Here is a 13423-nt window from a genome sequence, read left to right as displayed (position 1 = left end):
ATTTGAGAAATATATCATTTTTCAGTTGAAAATACATTACACTTAGGCTTAGTTCATATTCATATTGATTTTCATAATTCAAGTAACATAGTTTATGCATATCCAAGTATTCCCATGCTTGTTGTAAGATTAATGTATGATCCACTTTTCTGATCAAGATAACCTTGATCAAAGCATATTACAAATTATTTCTTTAGAGTAAATGAGAGATTGATAAGCTTGCATAAATATCTCTTTGTTCTATGGTTTCCAGACAATGAGAGTAAGATAGAAACACTACAGGCAGAGACTCAAGGTAAGGTTCATTGCATGATATTTTCAAGACAGTTTCAGCAGAGAGGCAAGAATTGTCTTCATAAGCATACATGTGTGCATATTAATAATAAATAAATTAACATTTCTTCTCATCACTTAGCTTTGTTAAGGAGCGCCAACAAATTACTCTCAAAGTGAAATTGATAAATTCCTGTAGATAATGCTATAGCAAAACGTGCATAGAACTTGTGTTGAATACTTAAATTACTTTATTTTAATTTTAGAAATGTATCCTTTTTAGGTTGAAAATACATTACTTTTGTCAAGCCTCAAGTTGTGAAACATTTAGGCTTAATTCATATTCATATCAATTTACATAATTCAGGCTTTAGAGTGTAACAGAGGAATCTAGTGGAAAGAATTCACTTTTAAGCATATCCAAGGATTTCCAGTGCTTATACTGTATGATCTCTGTATAATCCACTATTCTTGCACAAATGTCTCTGATTGAAGTACAAGCCACCCAGCTGACATCTTTGGGGACCAGGCTGACGGCTAGCGAGAAAGATGTGGACGCCCTTCAAACAGAGAACACAGGTGACACAACGTTACAGATGTGATCTATATGATACAGTAGGAGATAGAGTTGGACCGATATAAGAAGAAAATAAATGGAAGAATTCAGTCCTATGCAATTAAAATGTATATGTCTAGCAGAGTACTAGTACTTTAGGTCTTAGAGCAGGGGTGTCAAACTCGCGGCCTGCGAGCAAAATGCAGTCCGATGTGGCCCGCAACATGATTTTCAAAAAAGGAAAATCATACAGCCTCTAACAACGCTGCTGCTCATTACTTTTGTCAAGCCTCAACTTGTGCAACATTTAGGCTTAATTCATATTCATATCAATTTACATAATTCAGGCTTTAGAGTTTAACAGAGGAATCTAGCGGAAAGAATTCACTTTGCATATCCAAGGATTTCCAGTGCTTATATGATCTCCGTATAATCCACTATTCTTATCTAAATAACCTTGACAAAGGTTGCATTTGACAAATGTTACTTTATTTCATTTATTTCTTTAAAATAAATGAGAGATACACAAGCTTGCATCAATATCTCTTTTCTCTGTGGTTTCTAGACAACAAGAGGAATATAGAAACACTACAAACAGAGACTCAAGGTAAGGATCAGTGCATGCCATTTTCAAGACAATTCCTTTACAGCAGAGACAAGAATTGTCATTATAAGCATACATGTGTGCTAGTAAATAAATTAAGACTGTTATTTTATGCTGATGTAATGGCATTTTGTAATGGCAACTAATCTATCAATGCTTAGTGTTTAGTACAGTACATATTGTAAACTTAATACAGTAAATGTTTCTCTATGGTTTCCAGGCTTGACAAACAATGTGAGCCAGCTGACTACAGAGAACAGAGGTAAACTTTATAGCTGGTTTTCAGGGAGAAGAACACAAGTTATTACAATATTTAAATGTTCAAGGAGAAAAACTAAATAAATGTAATACAGGCAGTTAGTAAACAACACTGGGTAAAATGCATTGCTTAAATTGTCAAACGATCCATGATATTGGTTGATATTGTCTCTTTTCTGTCGTTTCTGTTGTAGACTTAAATATCAGAATGTCAGCCAGTGAGACAAATGTTCTGGACCTCAAGACAGAGAATGAAGGTGAGAGATTTGGCTGTGTTAGCGTCTTGACAAGAAAAATGGTGGAAGGATTTAAGAATTTACAAAATATAAACTTTCCCATGAATTAATCTCAAACTACTGCAATTTATTTCTCTAAAATAAATGAGAGATTGACAAGCTTGCACAAATGTCTCTGATTGAAGTACAAGCCACCCAACTGACATCTTTGGGGACCAGGCTGACGGCTAGCGAGAGAGATGTGGACGCCCTTCAAACAGAGAACACAGGTGACACAACGTTACAGATGTGATCTATATGCTACAGTAGGAGATAGAGTTGGACCGATTCAGGAAGAAAATAAATGGAAGAATTCAGTCCTATGCAATTATAATATATGTGTCTAGCAGAGTAGGCCTACTAGTACTTTAGGTCTTAGAGCAGAGGTGTCAAAGTCGCGGCCTGGGATTTCCAGTGCTTATATGATCTCTGTATAATCCACTATACTTATCTAAATAACCTTGACAAAGGTTACATTTGACATATTAAACTTAATTTCATTTATTTATTTAAAATAAATGACAGATTGACAAGCTTGCATCAATATCTCTTTTCTCTGTGGTTTCTAGACAACGAGAGGAATATAGTAACACTACAAACAGAGACTCAAGGTAAGGATCACTGCATGCCATTTTCAAGACAATTCCTTTACAGCAGCGACAATAATTGTCATTATAAGCATACATGTGTGCATATTAATAGTAAATCAATTATAGGCTTAACAAACAATGTGAGCCAGCTGACAACAGAGAACAGAGGTAAACTATATAGCTGGTGTTCAGGGAGAAGAACACAAGTAATTACAATATTTAAATGTTTACACACTGTTCAAGGAGAAAAACTAAATAAATGTAATACAGGCAGCTAGTAAACACCACTGGACGAAATGCATTGCTTAAATTGTCAAATGATTCATGATATTGGTTGATATTGTCTCTTTTCTGTTGTTTCTGTTGTAGACTTAAATATCAGAATGTCAGCCAGTGAGACAGATGTTCTGGACCTAAAGACAGAGAATGGAGGTGAGAGATTTGTCTGTGTTAGCGTCTTGACAAGAAAAATGGAGGAAGAATTTCAGGATTTACTAAATATAAACCTTCCCATGAATTAAGATTGACAAGCTTGCACGAATGTCTCTGATTGAAGTACAAGCCACCCAGTTGACATCTTTGGGGACCAGGCTGACGGCTAGCGAGAGAGATGTGGACGCCCTTCAAACAGAGAACACAGGTGACACAACGTCACAGATGTGATCTATATGATACAGTAGGAGATAGAGTTGGACCGATACAAGAAGAAAATAAATGGAAGAATTCAGTCCTATGCAATTATAATGTACTGTATATGTCTAGCAGAGTACTAGTACTTTAGGTCTTAGAGCAGGGGTGTCAAACTCGCGGCCTGCGAGCAAAATGCAGCCCGTGGAGGAGTCCGATGTGGCCCGCAACATGATTTTCAAAAAAGGAAAATCATACAGCCTCTAACGACGCTGCTGCTCATTACTTTTGTCAAGCCTCAACTTGTGCAACATTTAGGCTTAATTCATATTCATATCAATTTACATAATTCAGGCTTTAGAGTTTAACAGAGGAATCTAGCGGAAAGAATTCACTTTGCAAATCCAAGGATTTCCAGTGCTTATATGATCTCTGTATAATCCACTATTCTTATCTAAATAACCTTGACAAAGGTTGCATTTGACAAATTTTACTTTATTTCATTTATTTCTTTAAAATAAATGATAGATAGACAAGCTTGCATCAATATCTATTTTCTCTGTGGTTTCTAGACAACAAGAGGAATATAGAAACACTACAAACAGAGACTCAAGGTAAGGATCAGTGCATGCCATGTCTTGACAAGAAAAATGGTGGAAGGATTTAAGGATTTACTAAATATAAACCTTCCCATGAATTAATCTCAAACTACTGCAATTTATTTATCTAAAATAAATGAGAGATTGACAAGCTTGCACAAATGTCTCTGATTGAAGTACAAGCCACCCAACTGACATCTTTGGGGACCAGGCTGACGGCTAGTGAGAGAGATGTGGACGCCCTTCAAACAGAGAACACAGGTGACACAACGTTACAGATGTGATCTATATGATACAGAAGGAGATAGAGTTGGACCGATACAGGAAGAAAATAAATGAAAGAATTCAGTCCTATGCAATTATAATGTATGTGTCTAGCAGAGTAGGCCTACTAGTACTTTAGGTCTTAGAGCAGGGGTGTCAAACTCGCGGCCTGCGAGCAAAATGCAGCCCGTGGAGGAGTCCGATGTGGCCCGCAACATGATTTTCAAAAAAGGAAAATCATACTGCCTCTAACAACGCTGCTGCTCATTACTTTTGTCAAGCCTCTAGTTGTGCAACATTTAGGCTTAATTCATATTCATATCAATTTACATAATTCAGGCTTTAGAGTGTAGAGGAATCTAGTGGAAAGAATTCACTTTTAAGCATATCCAAGGATTTCCAGTGCTTATATGATCTCCGTATAATCCATTATTCTTATCTAAATAACCTTGACAAAGGTTACATTTGACAAATTAAACTTTATTTGATTTATATTTAAAATAAATGAGAGATTGACAAGCTTGCATAAATATCTCTTTTCTCTGTGGTTTCTAGACAACGAGAGGAATATAGAAACACTACAAACAGAGACTCAAGGTAAGGATCAGTGCATGCCATTTTCAAGGCAATTCCTTTACAGCAGAGACAATTAAATTGTTATTATAAGCATACATGTGTGCATATAAATAGTGTATAAATTAAGACTGTTAATGTATGCTCATGTAATTACAATATTTAAATGTCTACACACATGTATAAGGAGAAAAACTAAATAAATGTAATACAGGCAGCTAGTAAACAACACTGGATGAAATGCATTGCTTAAATTGTCAAACGATCCATGATATTGGTTGATATTGTCTCTTTTCTGTCGTTTCTGTTGTAGACTTGAATATCAGAATGTCAGCCAGTGAGACAGCTGTACTGGACCTCAAGACAGAGAATGGAGGTGAGAGATTTGTGTTAGCGTCTTAACAAGAAAAATGGAGAAAGAATTTCAGGATTTACTAATATAAACCTTCCCATGAATTAATCTCAAACTACTGCAATTTATTTCTCTAAAATAAATGAGAGATTGACAAGCTTGCACAAATGTCTCTGAAGTACAAGCCACCCAACTGACAGCTTTGGGGACCAGGCTGGCGGCTAGCGAGAGAGATGTGGACGCCCTTCAAACAGAGAACACAGGTGACACAACGTTACAGATCAACAGATGTGATCTGATTTATATGAGACAGTAGGAGATAGAGTTGGACCAATACAAGAAGAAAAGAAATGGAAGAATAAGCCCTATGCAAGTATAATGTATGTGTTTAGCAGAGTACTAGTATAGCTACTTTAGGTCTTAGACTGTTACATAATATGGTGCATATTCTCTATGGGGGAATTCCTGGCTGCAGACTTCTGCTGCTGCTGTGTGTTTAATACATGTCTCTCATTCTGCTTCAGCCATCATCTCCAAACTTCATGACACAGAGAGAAAAGTGGATGCTGTCCAACAAGAGATCAGAAGTAAACTATCCACCAGTATTAATATGACATAATTCTTTAATATATAATGAAGTTGACTGTTTTAACCATTAAGTAAATGTTTTCCTTGAGGATAATTCTATCCTCTCTTATCCTACCTCATTGAGAATATTGTTTTATTGACAGACGCACCCAAAGTGGCCTTCTCAGTTGGTTTGACTAATGCAGGGTTCGTCGGACCCTTCTACAATGAAAACACCCTTGTCTATTCCAAAGTCTTCACCAACCATGGCAACACATATGATGTCATCAGAGGTATTTCTCGGCCACCTTGATGTTGAGGCAAACAGAATCTGAGAAACTTTATATTTCGTTGCTGTCGGGCAGAAACCTCTTATCAACATGTACAGTATATTATTTTCATTTGGTTGGTTGGTTTGCTGGTTTCCACTTGCAAACCTCCTGACTGCAGGGGCGGACTGGCCAATTGTTTTTGCCCCCGTTTTAGGATTATTACGGTCATTTCCGGGTCGCGCTGCCCAATTATTAGTTACGTTAATGTTTGGGCTAGGGCTTTCACCAACTAGTCGACTAGTCGACTAGTATATAAAGTATTTTAATGGCCCATCTTACTATTATTATTATCCTCCTGACTTAATTTTTTATCAAAAGGGGGTCAAAAGTATGCCCAATAAAAGCCTATTATTGGGCAATGGGGATCCTTGGAGACGCTGCTGTGCTGCTGTGCCAGAAGCGCTTCCCTTAAAATGCCATAAAAATAAGGGCAGGAGTATAATAATAATAGTAATATAGTAGTAGGATGGCATTAAAATAATGCCCCCCCCCTAAAAATAATAATATATATAATAATAATAATTAAAAATATTAATGTAAATTTCGACTAGTCGACTAGTCGACTACTACTTGGTCAAATGAGTCGACCAGTAAAAATCATTAGTTGTGAATGCCCTAGTTGGGGCTGGGATGCTTTTCAGCTGTGGCGTAATTTACATAGGGTTGCTGGGTTAAGACAGTGAAACCCTTTTCAAGTCAGGGTTGTTGGACTGATTCAACAATAGGAATACACAGGACTATGACATAATGTTAATAACCCATTTATTATAATGTATTATTATTATAACAATACTACAAGTATTTACCACAGACTAGAATATAATGAAAATTACACAAGGCAGTGAAAATAAAGCATCAATGAATAAATGCATCAATAGTCTAATCAATCTGAATTAATAGAAAAGTGAACGCCATAAACCAATGATAAGACCTTGCCAGGCTACTTCTCAGCACTCGACTATTCAAAATACATTTGTCAAATGAATCACCACATAACAAAACTAACTTGCTCTAAAGATAACCACTAACTAACCTGCTTCACCATGTACCTAATCCTCTCCTTTCTACAGGTGTGTTCACCGCGCCAGTCAAGGGAAACTACTTCTTCCGGTACACCGCCATGGACAAGCGCAAAGACAACAAGATAGGCATTTATCTGGTTAAGAATGGTCAGCGCGTCCTCACCCACACCCAGGACAACCACTTTGGCTCCTACGACTACCTGTCTGGGGGTGTGGCACTCGTGCTGGAGCGAGGGGACCGTGTGGAGATTAAGCTACCGGCCAACTGCGGCCTCTACGATGATGAGGCCAACCATAACATCTTCTCTGGCTTCCTACTTTTCCCTACAGCCTAGGATCAGACTGTGTGTCTTGCTTTCTATACTCTCTTTGTTTCATAGTCATCTCATTATGGGGAAATTCAGTCATTTCATCCAAATTAGGTGCAGTGGCAAGAGTATAATATACATATAGTATACACATCAATATATTAGGCAATTTAGTAATAGAAAGAAGTAATAGAAAAAAAACACATGCTGAATCTTAAATAAATCTTAGAAATAAAGATTAGATTCGATCATATTGCAAAGTGTACTGTCAGCAGCCATAGACAAGACGTGAATACAATGTAAGCCATCTGTTACAATGTAACAGATGATCGCAATGACTTAACTGTTATGTATGAGCTTCCAAACTAAGAAATCGCATTGATAAACATTTCTTTGACTCACTGTCATTTGAAAGTAAAAAGTGATGTTACTTAAGGTGACAAGCAAGCAGTTAAATGGTCATATCGAATAAAGGTGAAAAGCTCCCCGAAATATATACTGTATATATCCATATTTAATATTTTTTTGTTTTCATAATGCACATGCACTTGTCCACCTTATTCACCCACATGACAGGACTCATGTAGGCTACATTTAATGCAGATTAATGTAGATATTGTAAGATGTGTTCTTGAGTGTCAAAAGGGTCCAATGTATCGATTGTGATGAATCTAGTACCAAGGTACCAAGAACTGAACTGCCCCCTTATCAGTGTGCATGCTCCTAGATCTGCTTATAGGAAGAACTGGTTGTTACAGAGTGTGTTGATGATGACAATTTTACAATTGATGATTGATTTTACAATTCTATACACTGAAAACCACTGTTCTTTAGAACTTATTTAATTACTCATTCCTGTCTACATGAATAATTTCCTTTAAAATAATGACACTCATATGTAATCTAAAATAATCTAAATATCGGAATGTATTTATTTATTGACAATGACAGATGCATTAAAAGCAGTGGTTTTCAACCTTTTTCATATCAAGGTCCATTATTTATTCAGCATTTGAGCCACGGACCACCATTTGATGACTCTCACCCCAGACTTAAAATATTTTGTTGTCGTTGGATGAGATTTTGTCCACAATTCCATGCTGTATTGATGTGGTACTATTTAACAATAATTTAACTCTTGAGAGCGTAAAATAAAATAAAATCGTTTTTACGCTCTCAAGAGTAAAAACTCTACCCAATAAGGGTCCATTTGGTTACCAACTCTCCATCATTTATCTGGGGACCACCAGGAACCCCCGCAAGGACCACTGGTGGTCCCCGAACCACTGGTTGAGAACCACTGCATTAAAGCAACTTGTTTGTACCAGGGGTGGGCCATGGACGTGATTGACAGCAGAAGGACCAATGGGACGTTGCGCTGAGACTACCCCTTGACGCAGCCGGAACCTTCTTTTATTGAACCAATGGGCAGCGACGTCACTCGCACGCGCATACTTTTTTACCGTTGTAAATAAACGAATGACAGAGACGTTAGTCAGCGAACGAATGACAAAATATCAGTGAAACATTCCACAGTCTCTCGCTTGAGATTTGAAGGTAATTATTAATTACGTAACTAAACGCTACTTTTAGCATTCATAATTATCCATATAGCGTTACAATGGGAGTATATTTAGGCGACAAAGAGGTAAATGTTAGCTGCAAGATGCTTATGCTAATGGCTAGCTTGAATGAGCAGCACAGCTGTGTCAGTTAAACATAACCGTTACTTGCTTGTGAATATATCATGTGTGTGTGTCTTTTGTTAATTAGTTGTTAGTTGAATAACTAACGTAATAACAGTGCTTTTGTAGCCAATCCTCCGCCAGTGTAATAGCACGTATTGGCTAACTCCTAGCTCTAGTTCAACTGCACCTTGCTTGGTTAGCCACCACTGTGGTCAGTGTCAAACAACTATTCCTTCTTTTTTAAGTGACACTAATTCCCACAAAGCAGGCTCAGTAATTACTGAGCTACATGTGTGTTTGTTTTCACACCTTCTAGCTTCTACTGCAGTGTCATTTACACAGTACTTGTGTACATGTCAACAAATTGACATGGAATCTTCCTGCAAATATATTTGCTATTGGTGGACTCAGTGCCCCTCTTCTTTTTCCTTTTTTTAATTTCATGCAATTTTATGCAAGTACAACTTTGCCAATGTGTATTTAAGGCATTATAAGGCATTCAGCTCGGCAGGGCCTAAATTTGATCAAGCCTTGGAGTAGAATATCTCAAACATTCTCAGAAGATATTTCCTCTGATGTTGAAATGACTTGAAATTTAGTGGTACAGTAACTTAGTGCTGGCAGGTTGGGTTTTGCTTTATTACTAGTTGCAATACATTTGTCCAACTAAGTGGCAGCATTCCTGTAATGGATTTAACAGCAACAAATACTGTTGTTGTTTGACAGGAAAGCCTATTTGTATCACATTTGATCTCATTGCTTTGTCATGTATGTGAGGAGCCCACTATGGCAAATTACATGCATTATGCAAGCCTATACTTAAGTTGGCCAATAAAACACTTGTGATGATGATTTGCAGACCGCGGCTGTTCTTTTTACCTGCCTTTCTGGTGCCGTCATTGGAGAGATAACTTCGTGCCACGGAGTCTGGTGGCCAATGACAACAGCGTCACCTGCCAGGCAAAATAAGAGGGGAACCAGCCTCACAGTTAGCCAAGAGCCAAGTCACTCGACGTCACCTAGAAAGCTGTCCTCAGCAGAGCTCTCCCCGCCCCGCCCTGTCCCCTTCATAACCACCCCCATCTGTTGCACCTGAAGGTGGACTGTCCGTGGACTGTGTGTAGACCGGTGGAAGCTGACATGTCAGATTTGAATAGAGAGGTGGTGGATTTGGTGTGGGGCAGACCTGCAAGTGGAGGAGTGTCGGCCTCCATCTTCCGTAGATGGTCACAAGGTACGATGTTTAACCACTTAAGCCCCTATGTACTTTGTCGTACGACGTATAGCGAAAAATATTTGTATCGATGTTTGGTGGGAGGGAAGCCATGCGTGCGAGGGTGATAATTGTCATTGCACGTAATCCTACGGGCTGGGGCGGCACCTGTCAGCACTCAGCAGGGAATGTTGGGCGGGAGGAGTAGGACGAAGGCTCTACGTCCTCCCGGTGGGGGCTCCTCACTGGTAGGTGAGTCAGTAGGATACGACAGCAGTGACAACATAAATGTGTGTGGGGAGGAATCAATTGGCATAACGACTAAATTAGGGAGAAAAAGAGGGTAAAAAGCTAAAATTTGTTTATTATAATATGTGTGTAATATGTATTCTGCAATGTCCTGTAGCACTATTATGTATGAGTTATGCATGTGTGTGTACTTTGCTGATGGTCACACATTGATTGTTTTATTTATATTTTTTCACATTGAGAGAATTCCACTTGTGAACCTCGTACTTGGTGATCAAGTGTGTGTGACTGTGATTATGTGGTTTTGTGTGGCAGGGTTTGTTTTCAGTGAGAATGAGGCTTCAGCCCTGGAGCAGTTAAAAGGAGGACCCTGTGCTGTCATTGCACCTGTTCAGGTATGAGCCACGTCTCTGCATAGACAGACAGTTAATGGACAGACTGATACAGAAACCATCTGCATATTAACTCTTTCACTGCCAGACTTATTTCTGGCTGCGTGCACCCACTGCCAGCGATTTTTCGATGTTCTTACCTTTGAAGTAGTCACAGAATATTTATCTCCTGTATGATCAATCCCCTGATAGTTGGTAATCACAGGGGGTTTCACTGTGCCTCCGCAAAAAAAGAAAAATGTCATCGCAAGATTCGCGACCCCCCGTCCGCTTGTTATAGACCGTTGAAAATAGGACGACTCGTACAAAATACATAGTAAAACACAGGAGGCGAGATACAGACGATTTCCCAAAGACGTTAAACAGAAAGTCAATGGAGCAGTAAATCTTGGGATCATGTGATCTCCCGGATCTGGGTGCATCTGGGGATGAAAATGGTCACTCATGTGTTAGAGAAAAGTGGTAGTGGAAAAAAATAAAAACACAAAAAGTCGTAAAAGTTATCCTTGGCAGACTGAGCCTTTAGAGAAAGAAAAGTCAGAAAAGTCAGAAAAGTCATCCTTGGCAGTGAAAGAGTTAAAGGGATAGTTCACCTTCAAAATGACTTTCTATCGATTAGTCACCTCATGGAGACTTGAATTCATGGATATTTCTTTGAGGCACAAAGAGTCTCCTTTGTGTCTCCTTCCGGAACCGCTGCCTACCGGTCTGCTGGTCATCAAATTATTGGCTTAGGAATGCGACAAAAACAAAAAATCATCCATGAATTCAAGTGTCCATGGGGTGACTAATCGATAGAAAATAACTTGTGAACTATCCCTTTAACAGAAATTTATAAATACTACACTATTTATTTGGTTAATCTTCCAACATTTATAATACTACTAGGGTGATGCCTGTTGCCAGTCTATGTCACTGTGTCCAAAATGTGAATCCTGTGAATTCATTTGTTTCTGACACTGCCGCAAAGGTATATTTGTACTGTGCTTCATTCAGGGTTTGTGTTTGTTTGCAGGCCTTCATTCTGAAGAATATTCTATTCAACAGAGAAAGTTTAGACTGGAGACAGATGACAGGTGGGTTACCACTGCCTGCCTGACTTTGTTGTGTACTGTGATGATCCATTCTATTATGTACTACTCGTATAAAATAATCTGCTGCTGTTTCATGGCAATGGCTTACTTGTGCAGAATGACCATTCACAAGTATTTCTATCACAGTAGTTCAAATTTATTGTAATTTTGATATGTGAAAAAAATTGATAAATAATGACACATTGAGTTAGTTGAATAGTAATCATGGCTTTTCCTTGCATCATTGTCAAGTTTTTCACTTGCTCAAAAGAAGAATGATAAGGAAAAAGAAAGATCCTGTCTCTTCTGCAGCTTGCTTTGTACATTATACCTAGTATTCTGCACAAAAGATGATGTTTTGATGATGATGATGATGATGATTTTTCTTCAAAGAATATGTGCATCCTCATGCATATTTGTCAATGGTAATCAAATTCTTCCAAATAGACTTTATTAATACAGGCAGCATATTGTACATGACTACTGAATGAGAACCTTTTATGAACACTGAACATTTTCTTTTCTCCAGAGGAGGACCAGAAGACGGCTCTGTGCTCCACTCTGAGTGAGATCTTGGAGTGTGCCTGCTCCGGTCCCTCCACCACCTACTGCCTGGTGTCATGGGCTAAAGGACAGAGCCCTCACACCGCCACACACACCTCCAACACGCAAACACCTTCCTCACACACGCAGGGCACACCAGAGCCGGAGAGCAGCCAGCCCCTGCAGGACAGTAAGTTATCTGTGGAAAGGCTCATACTTACCGTAGTTACTCAACAATGTTTAGTTTCAAATCAAGTCAACACTTTTAACTCTCTCAGTGCCAATGAAATGAAAAAATATGTTCATACTGTGCCAGCAAAAAAAAAATTTCAAAGTAAAAGAGAAGTGCTTAGGAAGCGAGATACAGCCTTTTTCAGTTATAAGTTAAACAATAAGTGGATGGAGCTGCAAATCTTCAGATAATGATATCTTGGGTTCTGAACATTATTAAAAAAAAAAAAAAAAAAAATGAGGGCATTCAGAAAAAACTCGGGATATCTCGTTGTGTGGCACTGAGAGAGTTAAATATACATTATTTCTGTTGAGCGATGAGAGTACACACTTCAAGGTGCTCCGGTGGTGCAGTGGTAAAGTGCCTGCCCACCACCGCAGAGGTTGTGGGTTTGAATCCACCATGGTGCATCTGCCTTTTGTTGAGCGGCAAATGCAAACACAATTGGCCCGTGTTCGGGGGAGGGAAGCCGGGCAGGGAGGTGTGATATCACCGCACGTATTCCTACCGGCTGGGGTTGCACCTGTCAGCGGGGAGTGTTGGGCGGGAGGAGTAGGACGAAGGCTCTGCGTCCTCCCGGTGGGGGGTCCTCACTGGCAGGTGAGACGGTAGGATACAACAGCGGTGACAACACACACAATGTGTGTGGCGAGGCATTAATTGGCAAAAACTAAATTGGGGAGAAAAAGGGGTAAAAACACAATAAGAGTATACACTACAGTCTGTTATTAATGGCAACTCTAAACTACAACTAACTTGTATGACAGAGTGTGTTTTGTGTTTTTCTCCAGCAGTTAATGTCATGCTGTGTTACTGTTATGGTATGTGCATGC

At 38.8% G+C, this 13423-nt stretch overlaps 1 protein-coding gene across 1 annotated transcript in view; it reads left to right on the top strand.

The window, feature by feature from the left end:
- Positions 1-9760: 9760 nt before the first annotated feature.
- The window catches only part of mindy3 (MINDY lysine 48 deubiquitinase 3), a 53329-nt gene continuing 49666 nt past the window's right edge, over positions 9761-13423 (top strand). Inside the window, exons 1-4 of the mRNA XM_080426314.1 lie at positions 9761-10122; positions 10666-10745; positions 11758-11818; positions 12345-12548. Of these exons, the coding sequence (XP_080282440.1) occupies positions 10029-10122; positions 10666-10745; positions 11758-11818; positions 12345-12548 (439 nt within the window). The 5' untranslated portion in view covers positions 9761-10028. The remainder of the gene's footprint in view (positions 10123-10665; positions 10746-11757; positions 11819-12344; positions 12549-13423) is intronic.

This window comes from Gymnoscopelus braueri (assembly GCF_963280865.1).
Source record: "Gymnoscopelus braueri genome assembly, chromosome: 4".
Classification (NCBI taxonomy): Eukaryota; Metazoa; Chordata; class Actinopteri; order Myctophiformes; family Myctophidae; genus Gymnoscopelus; species Gymnoscopelus braueri.
This window is presented reverse-complemented; position numbering and strand designations above follow the sequence as displayed.